Genomic DNA, 21,647 nt, shown 5'->3' on the forward strand with positions numbered 1-21,647 from the left:
TGTGAGGAAGCATGGGCAATCTCAAGGCTACAGGTCCATCTCCAAAGACCAGAATGTTTCTGTTTGTACCGTGCGCAGTGTCATCAATAAGTGTAAAGCCCATCGCACTGTGGCTAACCTCCCTAGATGTTGACGGAAAAGAAAAATTGACAAGAGATTTCAAGGAAAGATTGTGCGGATGGTGGATAAAGAACCTCGACTAACATCCAAAACAAATTCAAGCTGTCCTGCAGTCCGAGGGTACAAAAATGTCAACCCGTACGATCGGTTGACGTCTGAATGAAAAGGGACTCTATGGTAGGATACCCAGGAAGACCCCACTTCTGAACCTGAGACATAATAACGTCGGGCTGGAGTTTGCCAAAACTTACCTGAGAAAGCCAAAAACGTTTTGGAAGAATGTTATCTGGTCATATGAGACAAAAGTACAGCTTTTTGGGAAAAGGCATCAACATAGAGTTTACAGACACGGTCCCCACAGTCAAACATGGCGGAGGTTCACTGATGTTTTGGGGTTGCTTTGCTACCTCTGGAACTGGACTGCTTGACCGTGTGCATGGCATTATGAAGTCTGAAGACTACCAACAATTTTTTCAGCATAATGTGAGGCCCAGTGTGAGAAAGCTGGGTCTCCCTCAGAGGTCATGGGTCTTCCAGCAGGACAATGACCCAAAACACACTTCAAAAAGCACTAGAAAATTGTTTGAGAGAGCACTGGAGACTTCTAAATTGGCCTGCAATGAGTCCAGACCTGAATCCCATAGAACACCTGTGGAGAAATCTGAAAATGTCAGTTTAGAGAAGGCACCCTTCAAATCTCAGAGACCTGAAGTAGTTGGCCAAAGAAGAATGGTCTAAAATTCCAGCAGAGCATTGTAAGAAACTCATTGATGGATATCGGAAGCGGTTGTTCGCAGTTTTTTTGTCTAAAGGTTGTGCTAACAAGTATTAGGCTGAGGGTGCCAATACTTTTGTCTGGCCCATTTTTGCAGTTTTGTGTAAAATGATAATGATTTTTTTTCCCCCATTCTCTTTTGCGTTTTTTCATTGCAAGCAAAATAAATGAAGATATTACTACCAAAGCATCTGTAATTGCAATCATTTTTTGGGAGAAATTTAGCATTGTCTGACAGAATTGCAGGGGTGCCAATACTTTGGCCAGCTCTGTAGTAGTTCATTTTAATTCCTCATGGTTTGATCTTCATCACTATCTCCCATAAATGACACACGTAGACCCACAAATTGTACGATAGAATGTTAAAAGGTTTTGAAGGTATTATATAGTGACGAGTAGTTGTATGACTACTTCCACTGAGTAATTTCTTTGTGTGTGTGAAGTGCTAAACCCAAGCAGTTTTGTTTTGTTCCTCCCGTCAATGCACCCCACATCCCATTTGTCAGGCCTGGACATGTTCACCTTCTTCACAATGCCATATGTAGAACCATCTGTGTGTATGTTATGACCAGTGCTTTGTTGTATTGCCGGCTAAATGTGCCAGCATAATCTCCCTTCTGTTGCTCATACCTTTTTCAAGCTATTTATAGAAAATGTGTTATTTCTCTCTTGTGCATCTCCAGTGACCATTACACCATTCTTTTCACTTTTGGCCCAGTTTGTGGAGATTATTAATAATAGCCTTGAGTATTGAAAGCTTTTTAGGAACCAACAGTATGTCTTGGCAAAGTGTCAGGAGTTGGACAATTTGGGTGGGACAAGAGCTGTATTTTTGTTTCCACCTGTGAGTGTACAGACTTTTCCATGGAAGGGCACTGTGCTTTTACCCCATACTGTACAAGACAAATACAGCTCCATCTAGATAATTCTGAAGCTTTACGGCACCTCATTTTATCTTGCTCTAATATTTTGCGGGATCTAATGTGCGATGCAGGAAATCAACAGTGATTAATAATTTCTTGAACTTGTCAGTACAGACCACGTTTCGATGTTTGTTACATTTGGTTTGATTTGATGTTAGCTAAATTGGTTGCGCAATATAAATGCTTTGTGGAATTTTTTTGCCAATCTCATTTAATACCATACTTTCAAGGTAAGCCAAGGAACACAAACATATATAGTCTTGAGTTATTTTCGTGTTAATAAGTTAGTAATATGTAAGCTTCTAAATGTGAAATGCGTAGATTTTTTTTTACTTTAAAATATATAGGTCAAAGGTTTGGATGCTAAATTATTTTTATGTCATATGTGCCTTAATTATATGAAATATGTCACTCTATAACTGGTTGGGTTGCTTCTGGAAAAGGGTAATACAGAGTTTTGGTTGGATGGCAATGATATGTTACAACTTACCATAACACAGTACAAGTGGAAGCCTTGCATGCAGTGCTGCAAGGTTAATCGATTAACTCGAATATTCAATTAGAAAAAAGGATCTAAATGGCGTACCGCAGGCATGCTATTTTTAGACCGTGACGTCGCATCGTAAAGCGGAAGTAAAACAGAAGTGGGACATTATAGACCCACCCTCGCTTAGAAACCATGTTAATTGTGCTACTTTTCTCCGGATTGCTTTTTTGGAGCTTGTAGAAACGACTTTAGACATTACGACATATGAAGCATGTTTTCTTCATATTTCCCGAAACCAAAAACTCGGAGGAAAAAATGTGAAGAATCAATCAACTTGCGCGGACTTTTAACGCCAGCGCGGCAGTAAACATTTATGCAGTAAACATTTTGTTGGGTTGGCATTGTCTTTCAGAGGACAAAGAGGTAAGCCATTTTGATATATTTTATTTTTTAGCGTGACGTGCTGTGCTGCTTCTGTCTGACAATGAATGGCCTGAAAAGAATTAAAATGATATCTGACTGCCACTGTTACATTTTCTGTCGAAAAAAACTTTAGTGAGGCGGAAGTGTAAATAAATTATAGAATTAAGATTTGTTATCAATAAAAAAAATTGAAAGTGTTCGTTGGCTGTCACTGAGTAGCATTTACGATCGCTACGCAAAACAAACAATATAAATTACCCCCAAGAACGGTGTGAGACATAGGACAACCAGAGGATATAATATTTAAGAAAGACAGGGCTGGTGGTAAAGGATAGCTTGTTGAAACAGGAGAATGTCATTGTCAGTCGCTTAAGAAAAAGGTGTCGATAAAAAAAGTTAAGGCTAAGTTTTGGTCGGCTTGTTTTTTTCGTCTTTTTCAAGCCATCTCTTTAACTTAACATTTTTATGTTCTTCTACATCTTTGCCAGTGAATCTGGCACCAGGGACATCATTTTCGGAGAGAATTGGTAGGTTTAGCTCTGTAAACATCTCCTTCGTACACGATTTCCATTCATTTCATGTCGGGCACAAACGATCGCGTGTCCCCCCCTTAGCAACAGTAGCTAACTTCATGAATATTAATGAGCAGAAGTGACGTGTTTTTTGCGGTGCGCCATTAAATTTTGCTCCTTCGAGTATTGGTTTAATTAAAGTGGCATTGTAATGGTTTATATTGAAAGTGTTTGCATTTAGTTTTATTGATTTGGGTGGATACACAGCCCTCTAGTCTGCCTCATTTCACATGGCTGAATCCAGCAGCTCCATGTTAAGACCAACATAAGCCAAGTTGTTTAAGCTAATGTTTTTTTTAATGCATTCGTCATTAAGTTTATGGGTATATTTAGCCATTTTTTTGTGGGAATATGTGTCTGAACCATTCAAGAGCATTGTAAAATAAAGAAAGAAAGAAACGTTAGCGTTTTATAGCATTTAAGCTAGCAGACTTTTGCTATGTAAGTTAGCCAATTGTTCTTTTGTTGTACATAGATCCTTATTTATTTTTTCATACCGTTTGAGGTTCAGCTCAGGTATTTTAATTTTTCATGTGCCTTATCCGATTTCTCGATTATTTGAACTAACTAGTTTATCGATTAACCGACTACTAAAATAATCGAAAGCTGCAGCCCGACTTGCATGAATCAAATGTGGGGTGATGGGAGAACAAAGTGAAGCTATCACCAGAATAAATCAAGTGGGTGTACTGTTGAACATGTGGATTAGCAGATATATTGAAAAATATGGTAGTTTACTTTTACATGGTTTGTTCAAAGCCTTTTTGGGGTGGTGCAGAGAAATAAAGCAAGAAGAAAGTTTGGGCATGGATGAGAAAAACATGTTGACAGAAGTGGTCGTATTGTAAAATAATTTTAAAGACTTTCATCTAAATATAAATTACATAACAATTGACCCAAATGTAATTTCTTGGCCAGGTAATGCTTAGTGACCGCTTCTTTTGAACGCAGCGAGTCGTCATGATATTTAATTAGACAGTGGTTTAAGTTTTATATGACTTTTAAAGTTGGCTATTTTGTGCTTTTCACACAATTGTGAATGTAAATCTTAAATAATGTTGACCGCAGTTAAGGATGTAATGATTCTTCCATTATTTGTTTTAAAAAAATCTCTTTAATTTACCTGCCCTTGCTAAACAGCTACAGTGTATTCCTGTCACCAGTGTGCTAGCAGAGTGATTATTCAGTGCTGCTGGGTGCTTAGTGGTTGCACCGAGAAATATTCTGCAGCCAGTTCATGTTGATCCATTGTTGTTTTTTGGGGTAAAATAATTGCTTGCTGTCATTGAATGGTTAGTTGCATTTACTCTTTTTAAAATTATAATATTGTTCCACTGCTGTTTGTTCATTAAAATGAGCAGTCCAGTTTCATTCACTGCTTATTTAACCTGAGGAAATGTTGGTTGCCCATTACTTTAAAAGGATATACTGTACTATGTGGACTAAGGCTGAACAATATTAGAACTCTTTGGGGTGTAGATATATTGTGTTATACATTGTGATCTTAAAACTAGAAGAATTTTCACCAGATGACTAAAGTAGCTCTGTTTGGGAAGACTATGGTTGACTCGCCTTGACCACATTGTATTTATATAATACTTTTCAATCCAGGTCAAGGGGCTTCTTCTGTGAATAATGAAGATTGCCGTATATTAAAGGGATCCAGGAGGCCATGTCTATGCACAAAATAGATGATTGATTTAACACATTTAACTTTTTTTTTTTTTTAATTTTGCACTTAAACAGCAGCAAAGGTATTAAACATATTTTAAATGATAAATAAAAAAACTAGTGCTCCACACAGCCTAGTACACACTAAGACACAACTTGACACTTTTAACATACCTTAATCGCATGGATGCGTGTTAAATAAAACAACAACAAAAAAACAACAGACAGCCATCCTGCGATGGGACTGTTGCACATGATATATCGTGCAGGCGTAATATAGACCTCGCGTGGCCTTTGGCAGTAGCTGTGTCGGTGGGCAAGTGACTGTACTTTATTTAGACAATGAAAAGGACCTCTTATATTTTTTTATGTGGGATGTCAAAAGTGTTTCTACATTCGACATGCAGAATTAAGTGTTCACGCACGCAGAATGGATGAAATTAACCAACTTTTTTTTTCTTTTAAACCTCACATTTAATCACTTAACGTGCTTAACGTTAAACCTGCCCCAAATGTTAAATGCGTCAAGTAGTGCTGCAACTATCCAGTGTAAACAGAAGCAGCACAATAGCTTACATAGTTGTGCTCGAATGTAAAGATAATTATCTACTAATATTTTTGACTATTGGTTTTGACTGTTAGTTCTGCTGTATATTCGGTTAGCAGTGTCATTAATAATAAATAAATTTGATATTGGAATGAACTGTGTTTCTGTCATGTGGATTATACAGTATGTGTTGATATTTTCACTTACCTTGCATGCGTTGCTCACCTATGTTTGGCAGGGGGAGCCTATTGCCTACCTATTGAGGAGTAATGTGGAGATTTTGAAGCCGATTGGTTGGTAGTACTATGGCAGATGGAATCCCATCAATGTAGCAAGTCAGCCCAAATTTGGTGCCATCAGCTGGCCAAAAAGTACATTGTAGGAACAAGTTTCTATGGCGATAAGGATGATGGACATGTAAGCCGTCGATAGAATATTTAATATAATTTTGGCATTATGCATTGTCATATCAAACAGTACTCATATTGAGTATTGAAGTAAATGACGACAAATATATTTATGCACTGTAACGTTATGGCGACTGCTGCGGTCCCAATGTGTCTCTCCTGCGTTTGTCTCTCTTGCGTTTTTGCACGTCGCGCCCAATTTGGAGCTTTTGAGAGAATGACATTTGGAGTGGGGGTGTTTCATCCAGGCCAAGGTTTTGCAGTCAGATTTCGGGGGCTCAGATCAATCCCATCTTTGCAGGGCAAATTTCACAATTCAAGGTCGTGGGGGGAAAAATTGACAGATAAGGACTGGAACTGGTTGTGTGACAAAACTATTCTTGTACATGTGTCGTCATTTACAGTACCGGTATATGTATGCATTACAGTGTTTCCCACCAATGAACGAGACTGGTTGAAGAAGGACGTTTTGATGCAGAGGTTGAAGGAAGAAAAGAGGCAGACTGACTGAGTCACAGCCAGAAAGTGTTGATGACAGTTTTGATTTCTATTCACTGTTGCCCCCTCCCAATTAATGTATGTCACAGTCGCAGCCAATTATTATCTAAGGCTGGTTAAAATTGAAGTTATGTTGTTTTAAGGTGTATTAAATACTTGTTCATGTGCTTCTTTTGATCTACGAGCACCCGCCCCTCCACCGGTCTCTGCACGGCCCTGCTGAAACACAGTGTGGGTCGACAGAGCTCAATATTTTGTTGGGGTGTACAGTGTACTGGAACATATTTCCTCCACACCCTTCTCACCTTTTTAACCCCTGACCCATTTTCATGCCTGGCTATGAGAGTATGAGTCTGGCCACCATTCAGCAGAAAAAAATTTCCAGGGCAGAGCCAGCCACAGCAAATAGACAGCGGAGCGGACCAATCAGCGACGGGCTGACGCGACGTCGGTAAAGCGACAAGAAACTAGCGAGAGACATTTCAACATATTCAACATGGCTAGCGCGAGAAAGACTGTTGGTTTTAGCGACTCGATGTGTTTTTGGTCATGTAAAACCGAATTTACCGCGGATTGGAACATATTGCCGCTGAGTCTGGTGTACCAGGCTACGGGACTACTGTCTGCTGCATTCTGCTGCATTTGGCGCGATCCGGCGACACCGCATACAGCATTTTATATTACATTCAGTGGTCTCAAAATGCCCTAAAGAGATACACCAGGCTTGAAAATGTACACACACACCCTACCCCGAGGGTCAGAGACCCTCCCACCACAGTCTCCTAAAATCCTGTGGGAAACACTGCATTATATACTGTATTTGTCTGACTTGATGCAATAACCTCATGTCAGAACAAGGGATGCGGTACTGAGATGAGTGGACACAGTGAAAGGACGAAGTGGGCAGGTACATAATAGAGCACTGTGTTCCCCAAGTTCGTCATCAATTTACATCTGCTCGTTTTCAGACCAGTTTGTCTTACAAATGCGCTTGCCATCACATCACAAAAGATGACACTCTTTATTCAGTTGACACCTATCTTTGTGAAACAGTATGGGTAGAAAATGCAGCAAGATGTCACCTAAAAAAGAAAGAAGTCTGAAGCGAAATAGCGAATATTGGTGAAAAGGCTTTCTGTGTACCAGCCCAAAACATGAGAAAGTACTTTTATTACCGTGCAAAGATTTTTGGAAATGTACTGTCATCACACTGCTGTTGTGTCATGTCTGAGATGTCTGTTCATCTTGCATAGACTTCTTATCTTTAGAGAGGAAGAGTATGAGACAATTACGGTGGGATAGTCTGTCATATGAATTTTTAGTTTGGTTTCCCAGTGTTAACGAACATCCAATGACAACAGCCTGAATAGTTCATTGCCTTTTGTAGACAGTTGGAAGCAGAAGTAGAATTTGTAATACCAAATGGTTTTCATAGTTTTGGAATGAAATGTTTTAGTTTTTTTTTTTAATCCGAAACACAAGTGATGTACAGGTAGTCCCCGGGTTACGACGTCCCAGACTTACGCGATTTCAACTTTACGACGCTGGAGTCTCGTCCGCCATTTTGTCTCCAGTCGTGTAAACAGTACCTAGTTCCTGTTGCCGGGTCATCCCATCCTCCCCCAGCAGCGTCGCCACTGTCCTGCAGTTCCTTTCGGCTGGGAGATAAGCGGTCAGATCCCGCTTTCTTGTTCTCATGCTGCTGCTGCTGCTGCTGCTGCTGCTGCTGCTGCTTCTCCCCTGGCGCCGACTCCTCTTGCGAGTCCCGATCTGGTTTTTTGAGTTCAGACGGCGGGCTCATGTTGACAGTAGTGACACTGGCTACCTGAGCGGCCATGATATCCCCCTCTCTTACCTCCCTACTTTCTACAGCACCATTTTCTCTCAGCAAGGAAACTCACTTGCGAGTAAAGCCTTTGTAGAGCCATAGTGGACCTGTAAATATTGATTGTATTTTCAGAAAGAATATTATCAAATAAGTGTTTTTTAATAACCACAATTGGACATTATTTCTGCCTGTTTCAAATTAGAAAAACAACCAACCTACCTGCATTTTAAGAACAGAAATTCACTTTGTGGATATGTTTATTCATTATACAAGGTTGGCCACACAGGGAAGCAAATATTCTTTATAATTGGTCATCACCAAAGCTAGACTAAAACCTGTCATTGGCCTTCATATAGTCATTTTGTCCCACACAACACTAAGGGTCACCGTGGCCTCTGCGGGCAGGCCTTGCACTTCCACATCCTCTCTGTGTTCGATGTGGGAATGCTTCAAAACGCTACTGGCATGCGCCCCAAGAAACTCTACAATGAAGTAGAGCTATATAAAAGCCTCACTCCTTCATTACTTTAACCTAATGGAGTCGATTTTATGAGCCCAACAAATCTGATGTGAGCAAATTATCAATTTAGGTTTCATAACAGACAAGAAAGGCCACCCATGATGTTGAAATTAGCCCAAATAGCAGGTTTTGTGCTTATCCTTGCCTCCCCTACAAGCCACTACATGATGAATGAAGCCTACAAGAACACAAACCACACCAGCATGGAGTTGTATTCCTCAGCCAGGGAAGTCCAGAGGATTGTGGCTGTTGTATGTGGCACCGAGGACATATAATCTGTGGTCTGTTTCAAAGAAAAGAGTCCGAGCGTCCCTGAGTTAGGCTCACTGCTGCCTCCTGTGAAGAGAGCCATTCACAGTATTCCTGCTGGCCCAGACACCCCTCCCTCCTATGCTGAAGACATAGGAACTGTATTAATATGCAATGAATGGACAGAGACAGGCCACCATTTTCTTATCCTGCAACTACTAGTTGAGCGGAATGCCTTGCAAAAAGTCAGAGTGAATGGTTTTGCTGCATAGAGCCTAACACCTGACTATTTTGCTTTTGGTTCTATGGTGGCTGCAGACCCTTTTAGCAGTGATAAATGAAGTTTGATGATTTTTGTAAATAATCATTGACAATGTTGAATTCATTCCAGTAGATGTTTTATCGTGCCCACAAGGATTTCTCATTTGAGTTACTTGAAAATCTATTTTCACACATTTTGTTACTAAATAGGAATTTCAAGAGCTTGATATATTCAGCCTGTGCTATTTAATCAAGCCCATATGATGTCATTCACAGATCCATACCAAATTTAAAAAAAAAAATCACTGAAACCCAATTCAATCCCACTTTCTAATAATTTACTGCAGTACTTGGACAATAGTGCTCTGCTGGCAAAACATTTAGTGTGTAATGGTTTTTTTCCCCCATTTATTCTGGAAAAAATATGTGTGAGGTCATTGATGAGAGATGGCCTGAATTACTGTATAACTGTAGTTCATCCCAAAGAAGCATGATGAGTTCAGATATTAGCGCTTTTGCGTCTTTAACACCAAACTCACCCAGCCATGCCTTTTCCAGTATTGCTTTGTACCCTGGGACATAATAAGAAAGAAAAAACTCCCTAGACTCCAAACTGTTTCCTTAAAGGTGAAAGGGTAGAATTGTGTGTAGAATTGCTAGACTCAAAGCGCCCTCATTTTCTCACGGTTACGCTGGCCAAAACGCCTACATTACATCACGGAACGAATGCACTTGGCGTCATCTCATCTGTTTGCTCTGTTTATTCAAATGCTCTGATGATGTTCCTACATTATTTAAATATTTATTTCAGGATTACGTGCAAAAGTCCACTCCAAAATATAAAACTTGTAAGAGTTGGAGAGCAATACTAAATGACTAAATAGCTTGCACCTTTGGTTGTCATAGTGGTGATGATTTTTTGGAGATTGATACTAAATGACTACGTAATTTTCAGACAATAAGCAGTTATTTTTTTCCCCTCATTTTGAATCCTGCGGCTTATAGTCCAGTGCAGCTTATAAAATAACACTTTATTTGACGGAAGTGTCATAACACTGCCATAAGACAGTCATAATTATGATGTGACACTACCATGAGCATTAATGAATGCTTATGACAGATGTCATTAAGTATCATCCGGCAAATTATGTCACTAACTCCATTTATGTCCAACTCAGATCTTTTACATTCATTCAAAGTGAGATAGTTTGCTGGATGACACAAAATAACATTTATCATAAGCATTCATTAATGCTCATGGCAGTGTCATAATTATGATGGTCTTTTGACAGTTTTATGGCGCCACTGTCAAATAAAGTGTTACTGAATACCATAGCTAGCAATTAATGAAACAACTGGAACAGTAACTGAAGAAATAATTAGCACAGAACATTAAATTTGATTGTTATTTACATCTGTAGCACTGCAATGCATGCTAGGAGGCATGTTGGATGACAAATTAAGCTTCTTGAAGCACTGAAGCTATGCAGCCAATTGGTTCAAAGCTTCATGGTAGTTCATTTGCTCTTAGACAGTCTTATGATGCCACCTTCAAATCAAGTTTTACCGGTTAATGTCTTTTGGTGTAAATATCCCATAATACAGTGAGGACAGCTGCAGCTTATAGTCCAGTGCGGCTTATCTATGAACAAATGCCATTTTCATGTCAAATTTGGTGGGTGGCGGCTTGTAGTCAGGTGCGCCTTATAGTCAGAAAATTGCGGCAAATACTGTAGCTCGCACCTTTGGTTGTCATAGTGGTGGTGAAGTAGTAGAACCTCTATATTATATCTACAATTGTTCTTTTCACTCCATGAATGAAATCACATGTAAGCCAGTGTTGGGAAAGTTTATTTTCTACATGAACTAGTTCAAATTGATTGATGTGTCCTAACATATTTTTTCTTACCATCCCAGTTTGCACTCCCAACACAATTGGCACATGATTTGTTGCTGGATGCACAACCTGTAAATTACAGAAGCATACTTAACTTTGAGCAATCTATATAATCCACTTCACATATGTGTGTTTCACAACTACAGAGTGTATGAGTATTGGCAACAAATGTTTAGAGAGTAGGATAAATCAAGTGTGACAAAGTTAGAGCAGGGCGACTGCTAACTGTACAAAAGTTAACGCACAAGTACAACTCGCCTCCTTTTGTGTTTGTTGCAATTGGTGATGAATCCAACTGTGTCCAACTTGGTCCAAGAGCCAAGCATCCTTCTGATGAATCTTAGAGTTCGTGGTCACCACTTTCTTTTATAAGTGTGTACTATGAGGTGCACGATGTACTTCATTTGCCTCTTCGGCAAAGCCAACCACAGATAGCTGACCAACATTGAATAAACGTTGATTTTCCATCAAAACCATCAGTATGGTTGACGTTGAAATTTTCGACTTCAAGTGACGTTGAAATAACGTTGTTCTATGGTATGTCAAGCGATGGTTGGGTAAACATTGTTTTATAGTTGATGAACTGATGTTGATAAATAGTTGATTTATGATTGAAAAGTCATTGAATTATGGATGAGCGGGCGTTTTGGTCGAAAACATAACATTGATTCAGCGTTGTTCCAACATTATTAATGTTCGAAATGACGTTTGGGATTTGTAATGATTTCTACGTTGAAACAACATTAATCGAGGGTGCAAAAGTGACATTGATTCAACGATATAAGATCGACAGCGGAATGTTGATCCGACATCTTTTCAATGTCAGTCTGCTATCTGGGAAGTCATTCTTTGCCAAATGACTTCTTTTTGTTTATTGTATTAAAGAAAAGTTGTTGATATCTTTTCATTTTGATAGTTTTACTGATATCCAGCCACCATTCACTACACTGTCTTCCCCCTCTCCTGCCTTCACTCAACATCTTCCCCTTTCTGTTTTTTTTTCTCTGATCCGAGGGAATCCACTCTACACCTTTGCCACTTACTGATGACAGAAAAAAACTGTCCCGAAATTTATAAATCGTCGTGGCCTTGTGGGAGACCTGATAAACCCATTCACAGTGAAAAGTGCAATTCAAGGGCTGATGTAGATGCGGCAAAGAAGTGAAGAGCAGTCCGAAGCATGAATACATTTTTAATTGGTGCACAACAGAACCACAATTTTTTGTTATTCTAAGGCAGACATGTCCAAAGTCCGGCCCGGGGGCCAAATGCGGCCCATGGTCAAATTTCATCTGGCCCCCCAGCCTGTCATAAAATCAATAACATCCGGCCCGCACACAGACTTAATAAATTGGTCAGCAGTATTGCATTTACCTACTAAAAGGCAGCAACACTCTAAGCAACATTATCCCATGTGACCCTTTACTTCCAATTTTCTAAAATGGCAAAAATCAGCAAAAAAAGAAAGTTGACTGCGACGGCCAACGCTTCAAGGATAGGTGGAAATTGGACTATTTCTTCTCTAAAATACGCAACAACTGTGTCTGCCTCATTTTCAAAGAGACAGTCGCTGTTTTTAAAGAGTTCAATGTGAGGCGATATTACCAAACAAGACTCGCTGACATGTACCACAAGATTACAGGGAAGATACGCAGCGAGAAATTGAAGCAACTTGAAGCTAGTTTAATTTCGCAGCAGCAGTATTTCTCAAGAGCCCGAGAGTCGAAAGAGAACGCCACAAAGCCTAGTTGCGAGATTGCGAAATGTGACACAGAGAATGGCTTGCTAAAATTTGCTTAAATATATTGTTCTACGCAAAGAACGTCAACCAAGGTCGGCCCCCCACATTTTTACCACACCAAATCTGGCCCCCTTTGCAAAAAGTTTGGACACCCCTGTTCTAAGGACTAGGGGAGAGTATAATATCCATGTAAAGAGCTTTACTAGTTTTGGAGAAAACGTGAATTGTTTTGTTATTTTTTCTGAACTAAGGCCTAAGCAAGCCAATAATATGCAACCAATAGACAGCAATCTTTCTTCATCATTTCTACTTCTGAATGTGAATTTCACAAACCTACTAGTACGAATATCTTTCTAACATTCGTTTGTGAAACCAAAAAGTGCCTCATAAAAAAACCTTCTGAAATCATGAAAGGGTCTTGGCATATGCAAATACACACACACACACACACACACACACACACACGGACGGACAAGATAAAAACTATTTTCATTTGTAGAGGGAGTGTTTGTGGAAAAACAGTGAGTCATACAGCATTGAAGGAGCACTATGTAAGCTTGGTGGCTAAAAATGGTCCTGCAACCAGGATCAAAATATTGACGCGCACAACAGCCTCACCCCCTTTTCGGTTGTCGGATAAGCAATTCGCAATAGAGAATTATTTGTCATACCAATATTGCATTTCAATCACAAAGACCAAGGCTAACAAACTACACATTAACAATAGTGATGATCATGTGAGGATGCAACATGTGTAGTCTACCACCTATGTATATTACATACCAAAAAATGAGTGCACACTACAGTCTTCAAACGCAGGGATTTCAAATTGCACCGGGGTAAAATTGGAGCACGAATAAATAATTTTTATTAAAGTGTGTTAACACAAAAGAGAAGAAATTTAAAAAAAAAAACAAAGTGAGTTACAAGGACAGATTTTCCGATGCAGTGACAGGAGGGGAACAACTGCCATACTTTTCTCAAAAGTATATCAGCACACTACCAAATATTTCATTTGGTAATGCACTGAAAGCATCCACAAAGACAATTTTATTCTCCATCCATTTTAATTTCAATTACTGACCAACCTATGTGCACGCGTGGACATTATCTTGCCACGTTCGATGGACCCACCTGCTAAACAGCGTAGCACAAGCATGCCAACTGTGTTCATATTCCAAATTTCAATTTACCACATTTTAAAGTGTTATAGGAAAAGTCATAAGAGTATATCCCCTGTACGCATGATGCTAGAGCTTGGCATACCTCCACTCACGAGCGTGTAGCAGATATGTGATTCTCCATTTGCGGGTAAAAGTAGTTGAAATTCCCACGTAGGTTGTGGAGGTTTGTGGCTGGCTTTGGGTGTTGTCAAGGCGGGTAAAAATACTGAAAAGAGCCGCTGGTTGTTCAACTTTGATTCAGTTGTCTCGATTGAAAACTTCTACAGTGTATATCCCTTTTTAGTTTAATTTTGTAATGATTCATTTGATATTGAGAACGAGTTTTTTTTTTTTTTTTTTTTTTGTGCTTTTTTTTTTGTATAGACGACATCGTTAATTCTGACTGTAAAATTGATGGCGTCGCCTACTGAGCTGTGACAAAGAACTTATCTCGAAATTGACTGATCGGTGGGGGGGAGGGTGGGACATCCGTTGTAAACACAGAATTAAAACCATAAACTTAACGGGCTGACAATCGACTTTTAAAATCGTAAAATCACAGTTTAACCGTTGAGAAACATGGTAGAACTATTTCCAGAAAAACATGTTTCTTTAATGTCTTGAATTAGTAGAACCATTTAATGAATAATTAAAATGCACATTTTACATAGTGCTTCTTTTCATGTTGTTTTGTGCTTGAAAGGAAATTAATGGAGTATTTGGGATGCCAGAATCACTTTGATCTTGTCTATGGACATAAATCAAAGTACAAATTGTTACCATTGTTTAGTGTTTGATGAAAGGATTTTGAAAGCAAGTAAAATATTTATGCAATTAGTATCCAGTAACTCTTCTTGCCTGTTCTAATTTTTAGATACATTTCTTGTATCTCAGCACAGGGACCCATCTTATTTTTGGAAGCGAATATTTGATTAGTGTGAGAGATCATTAGATTGTAGCATCCTCAGTGACCACATGACTAAACAATTACAGGGAGAAATGCTATCAGTCAAATGTATAACATCCCAAGTACTCTGTGTGTGTCAGTGTGTGTGTGTCCGATTACGTGCACGTTCACTATACAGCGGTAAACTAGCAGCATTTATGTTTTTAACACCTAATATGTTCTCTACCCCTTAAGACAATAATACTCCATTTAAAGCATCAGATTTGTGCAGGATGCTGTGCAGTCTTTGGCTCACCCAGTGCTCAAGTATCTGTAAACAAGCAGATGGACTGGATTACTCCAGGTTTAAAATCATGAGATTAGACCCACAGATTATCACAGCTCTGTCAGAGAAACCACAGTCTCGGTTGGGATCAAGGATTACAGATTGAATGCCCTCCCACCCATCAGTAGCCATGCTTTCCCCAAATCCTTGTTTTCATCACCCATTTTGGCTCCGTAAATAGTAGTTCAGGCTGTTTCACTGACTAAATAGTACAACAATGGTATTTTAAGTGTATCATGGTGGATAAATACCATATATTAGTTCGTTGGTTTGACATCATCAATACAAATATTTGAACAAGAATTAGTCAGGCTACAACATGCCTATGAGCAGAGCAGCCTCTACTGACAATGATTTAGTTATTTTTCATAAAGTGGAGCCACTTTACAGTGACTGTTAAGTCTCCAGAATTCAATGGGTTCACGAAATAAGAGACTTTGTTGTGATCTTTGAATCGATGTGTGCTTTGAATGATATTTGTGAAGATCTAAGATATTCTCAACCCCTAGCAGCCTTCATGTTCGTCTCTGACTAATAGAAAGATTTTTCATTGATGCTTATGGGTATATGCAAACAAGACTTGTCAATTCTATGCATAACGCTCTCTTTCCTTGTGTTGTAGAAAACTGCTGTACGAATGAGTGACTGATCTCAACTTCGCTTCTTCAGGTAAACACATCTTAATGTTTTACTTGGATTTAGTTTTAATAACACAAAAAATGAGAATTAATAAACCATGTAGTTCTGTTACATATGAAAATAAAAATATATATTGCTAAGCATTTTGTACGTAATTTTTTTTTTCTTCTCAAATTTTGTCCGTAAAAATCATTCATAGACGTCTTTTATCTTTTTGATATAGGGCAGAATGGGTGTGTGTCCCTTGCTCCTACTACTTGGTCTAGCTCTCGGCGTCTCAACCCAGGATCATGCCGTGGTCACAAGTAAGGGGGTTTACACAGATACGTACATTGCAGTTTTCCCACAGAAGGGTTACAGGTGTTATGAAAGTATGTACTCTGGTTAAAAAAAAAAAAATGTTTATTTTACCAGGAAATTAAAAACCCACTATGCCTTTCTTGGCTCTTCTGGTGTCTCTCATTTTCTCTTTATTCTCTTTGTTCTCTTTATACTTCACAAACTCTGACACTCTAAAGTAATTTGTCGCTTCCCTTTGAAAACATCCTGTAAGAAGACTTATAATTATTTCATAAATACTTAAACAACTCTGATCTGGACTTGCCTTTACACTGTTAAAAAAAAGAAAATTAGCAACACACTTAAAATTTGACCGTCAAAAATATTCGTCCCAAAGGTGAATACAAATGTAGGTTCGGGCTGAAAAGTTTTTTCCCCCAAAACAATAGTAACAAAATCGAAAGTTGCTGTGGCGCAAGCAAAAAAGCTCGTTAGCGTGCACTCGAGTGCCCTCGATTGGTAAATGAGGATGTGTTGGCTTAGTGCAGCTATTAGCTATTACATTCACTTCCCAACTTTAGATCTCTGCACTTCTTAATTCCTTTGAACAGCTAAAAATGGTCGTCTTGGAAACTCCTTTTTTGCTGTGGTTTCCATGTGAGTTTTGCCATATTCGGTTTTGGCCAAAAATTTTGATTCAGGGGTTAAGGTTTGCATCCCTAATAAAAATGATGGCTTAATCATTTAAGGTGTGAATCATGAACCACAATATAGCTGGAGAACAATGTAACGCCCCAGTCAATAAAGGATAATGACTTGACCGGGTAGAGTAGGTCTTATGTCAGGTAGACATCCTGAATGGATAGAATTTCTCCTAAACATGGTATTATTAACTTCTTAGAAAGAATCAGAAGGAATCCTCTTATTGTTTTTGACTTGCGGTTTCTTCTTCTTCTTTTTTTTTTTTTTTTTTTTAAATTAGATGCACCAAATATTTCTGCAAAATCAACCCAACCCCCCACCGCACCGGTCTTCAACATCACAGTTGCACCCACACTGTCCCCCACAGTCCATCCCACAACATTGCCGCTTCGGGTCACCCAGACAACAACAACAACAGCAGCAGCAGCAGCAGCAACAACAGCGGCGGCAGCAGCAGCAGCAGCAACAACGACAACGACTAGAATTCCTCCTTTCCCACCTCAAGCTGCAACTGATGGGCCTCAGCCAACGCAAAGCACAGAGACTCCTTCTCCTACCACCTTGGTGGGCAGTGAGGATGAGACTACAGCACCAATTCCAGAAAACCCTACTCCCGAAACATATATTGAAGGTGATTACTTTACAACGGAGACCGAGACTACGACAGAAGAAATTGATTTCACCTCAGAAGCCAGGCCCCATGGTGAGTACTAATATATTATTTGTTTTAGTGTTTACATCGCAGGGCCTATGATGTTGGTGTATTCATATGGAGTGAATGAACGATAGTATTACAGAGGGACCTGGTTTAACCCTTTAAGGTCTGGGCCTATTTTGTCTGATTTTGCATGCCTTTGAAGTTGCCTTTATATTTCAAAGAAAGAATTGTTTACGATGGCCTGGTTTGGTCCCTTTTTTTGTGACACCTTGAACTTCATGTCCAAACTGTTGTTTCCTTCACTGACCAATTATAAATCATCATTTTGGGCCCAAAAAGACCAAAAATTCCAAAATCGTTTTGTCAAAATTTTTAATATTGATATGCAATTGACAACCAAACATGCGTAACGAACCGTTTTGAAGCTTTGTAATATTTATTCAACATGTTAGGATGAACATTCAACCAAAAAAATTTAGAATAAATATTTGACAATTCAACATAAACAACAGGTATAGCCGTAGGCGTTTTTTGCCTTTATATATGCTCTAGTCAAAACAGGTTATATACAGCAGACCAAACAGTGAAGAACAGTGAAAAAATATATACCATCTAACACAAAAATTGTTTAGAGGCCATCTCTTAATGAGTTTAGGTATTGCGGCCCATCACCTGATGAAAACTACGTACACACAATCAAGCTTCTTGAACACACATTTATATACACAAATTGAGAGGACTGATTGTGGGAGAAAAAAAATATATATAACATTGGGGGAAAAAAGTATTTTCAAAAATATTTACAAGAAACAAGTTAAAAAATTTTCAGGCATGCCACTCCGAAAAGCAGTTTCGTCAATGAATTAGACACAGGGCTGCATCACACAGCCCACACTTCCATGGGGTGTCGGTCCTCTTTCCACCCTTCCATTTTCATTTCACTTTACTTTCATTGTCATTATAAATGTACATGAAAAAAGTCAGTATTTATGAAAATAATAAAGTATAAAATAAAAATATATACAGCAATAAATAATAATGGAAATCTATATGTTTGACAATAGAAAGAATACCATAGCTGAATATGTGCTACATCCCTAATCTTCATATAGAAAGAATAACACCACAAATTATAAATTCCTGCCTGGGATACACACAGTGCACGTACGACTTTGATCTGATATGCACATTTTATTATTATATACACAAACACACACTTATATTGCATCAAAATTAATTTTGTCTTGCAATATCAAAAGAAACTTTCAAAAAACTTTTTCAGCATTAAAAAAAAAAGTGAGTTGGCTTACCTCTGCTCGTCGATGGCGTCACCCACGTGTTCAAATCCGTCACTATCTTCACTCGAGGACTCTTCTGAAGAAGACGATGACGAATTTGGACCATCCTCTTCCTCAAGTTGATCAAAAAGCACAATTGCTTGCGCAAAACTTAGTTTTCCGTTCATTCTCAAAGTCACACAAAGTCGCTGCTCGATTCAAACGGGCGTCGCTCGCCACCTCGCTGCTTCAGAACACTCCTCCCTCTCGTTCGGTGGAACCTCGCACGGCAGTTATATTTATTTTTTTTAAAAAACGCATTTTGTGCTTCCACTGTGACTTCGAAAGGGTTCGTTTGATTTGTGTTTTTTTCATGGAGCTTCCGTTTTGAAAAAGGACAAGAAATGATGGAAATATAGGCATAAACAAATGATCCATGCAGCGTTTTAATGTTTTTTTGAGAGGACAATAAAACTATAAAACTTAAATGACAATATCTCACGTTTTAGTTGGTTGATTGACTTCAAATAATAACGAGAGTAAACCGCAACAACCGCAATTAAAACGAGACCAACCAATGGCATGTGGTGACGTAATTAAAACGTGAGGGCGCTTCAAAGACGACGTGCGCTGAGGACGCGCCGGCGCGTCCTTCAACTCTCAAGGGTTAACAGAATAATAGCTCTGGCAGCAACATTATTGTAGTTATTAGTGTTGCACCAATACCATTTTTTGGCCCTGATACGGATACCTGGCTGTGCAGTATCAGCCGATATCGATACCACTTTGTTTGAAAAATATATATATATGTGGCGGAAAACACTCAGGTGACTTGAAGTTCCGCTCTGAGACCCCCAATTTGGCCAAACTCAAAATTGTCCTGTATGCAGGGGTGCACATAAATGGTCCGCATGCGCGCATGCATACTGGACGCAGACAAACGCGCTGGCCCTCAACGGCTTCCATACGCTTTTGCGTACCGATGGCTGACCACTGTATTTGCGGCGGACACGAGAAAATAACTTCTCAAAATGTCGAAGAGGCAGGCCCCACTGAGTAATTATTTCTGTGTTCCCCCACCCCCGTCAAAAGACAGACAGACGACAGACGTCACCGGAGCTACCGAAAAAAAGGACTTTTGCTGAAAAGTGGCTGCAGAAAGTACCATGGCTAGAGGCAAATGATGCTCGCACGGAAATGTAGTACAAAATGTGCCGTGAGAATCCCAATGTCGCTGATAAGAGCAGCGCATTTTATGTAGGGTCAAAGAATTTCAGCCATCCAAACTTTGAAAAGCACGAAAAAAACAGAGAGCATGTGGCAATTAAGCAAACTATCGATGTCAGACAGGACCCCACTCGCCCTATGGACAAGTGGCGGAATAAAGGTAATGAAGAAAGTGCCATGCACTGACAAACGTGTTTTTGCTCGCATTTTACAAAGCTAAACATGCATGTTCAATGAGGTCTTATGAGGAGGACATCCCACTTTTACAAAGGCTTGGAGTTAATGTGGGAGCCGCATAATGCCCTTTATTTTGAATTGGTGCTTTTATGTTTATTTCTTTACATTTCACTTCAAAGTAATGGCAATTTTGTTGTGCTAGTTGATGTTAATCAAGCATTAATTGTTAATATAATTAATTAAAGTTAATTGGCTCTAAGTAAAGCTTGTCATAATTTTATCGCATCAGGCGGCTCTCAAGCTCAATGAGGACCAAGTCACATCTCCAGGTCCTCCTCTGAGAACCTGAGCAAAAAAATATGTGCACCCCTGCCTATATGCATGTGTAATATATCATTGGAAAGCTTAAAATCTCAATTTTCTGGGAGAAGAAAAATTTTGAACAGGAGAGCATTTATAAAAAATTAAAAAATAAATGAATGAATGAAAATTTTAAACAGCAAAACCCTTGCCTGGTACACCAGACTCACCGCTGTTCCAGCTATTGAGTCTGGCCACCATTCAGCAGATACAATTTCCAGGGCAGAGCAAGCCACAGCAAACAGACAGCAGAGTGGACCAATCAGCGACGGGCAGACGTGACGTTAGTGAAACGACGAGGGCAGGACGAGGGACTTGCGCGCGGAAGTAAACATACGAGGAGAGCGGAGTTTATTCAACATGGCTACCGCGAGACAGACTGTTGTCAATGACTCGTGTCGATGTGTTTTTGGTAATTTAAAACTGATTTTACCGTGGATTGAAACATATTCTCGGCTCTCCTGTTCACCATCTGTGTTGTTGTGGAGACGACTTCCGACGCGCAAGAGTGACGTTGCTCGTTAAGAACACGTAACGCAAATAAACGAATCTGATTTGTCGATTGATTTTGTACCTGCTCGAGAGGCTGTTAATGGGCTGGTTCCCAGACTTTTCTCTCAGTGTTTGAAAAATACAGGGAGAGCAGTCTGGCCGTGCCAGGCATTCAAAACCCTATCTGGAGGTGAGAACACGCAAGAGCAGAATTACAGACGCCATGACTTTAACGAGATATTATCGCGTACTTCCCTTGTTTCGACCCAAAAACTCCATGTAGCATGTCATTCTAAGCTAAAAAGGACAGACATTTTGAATAATAAATATAATTATTTACCTTTGTTTTATGGCTGGGTTGAAACAAAAGCGGTTGCGCGACGTCTGTAAACTGGGGTTTCCAGGGTAAAACAGACAAATTAAAAATAGTTAGGGGGCTTAATGCGTGATGAATCTGTTATGGCAGCATATAGACATGTTGTTCAATCAAACACAACAGTTGTTTTGGCTTAAAATACAGAG

General features: G+C 39.3%; 1 protein-coding gene across 1 annotated transcript in view; it reads left to right on the plus strand.

The window, feature by feature from the left end:
- Window positions 1–21,647, plus strand: part of ptpra (protein tyrosine phosphatase receptor type A) — a 45,140-nt gene that overhangs the window by 1,687 nt on the left and 21,806 nt on the right. The window contains exons 2-4 of the mRNA XM_057846103.1: window positions 15,937–15,983; window positions 16,177–16,258; window positions 17,215–17,637. Of these exons, the coding sequence (XP_057702086.1) occupies window positions 16,183–16,258; window positions 17,215–17,637 (499 nt within the window). The 5' untranslated portion in view covers window positions 15,937–15,983; window positions 16,177–16,182. The remainder of the gene's footprint in view (window positions 1–15,936; window positions 15,984–16,176; window positions 16,259–17,214; window positions 17,638–21,647) is intronic.

This window comes from Corythoichthys intestinalis, chromosome 9, assembly GCF_030265065.1.
Source record: "Corythoichthys intestinalis isolate RoL2023-P3 chromosome 9, ASM3026506v1, whole genome shotgun sequence".
Taxonomy (NCBI): Eukaryota; Metazoa; Chordata; class Actinopteri; order Syngnathiformes; family Syngnathidae; genus Corythoichthys; species Corythoichthys intestinalis.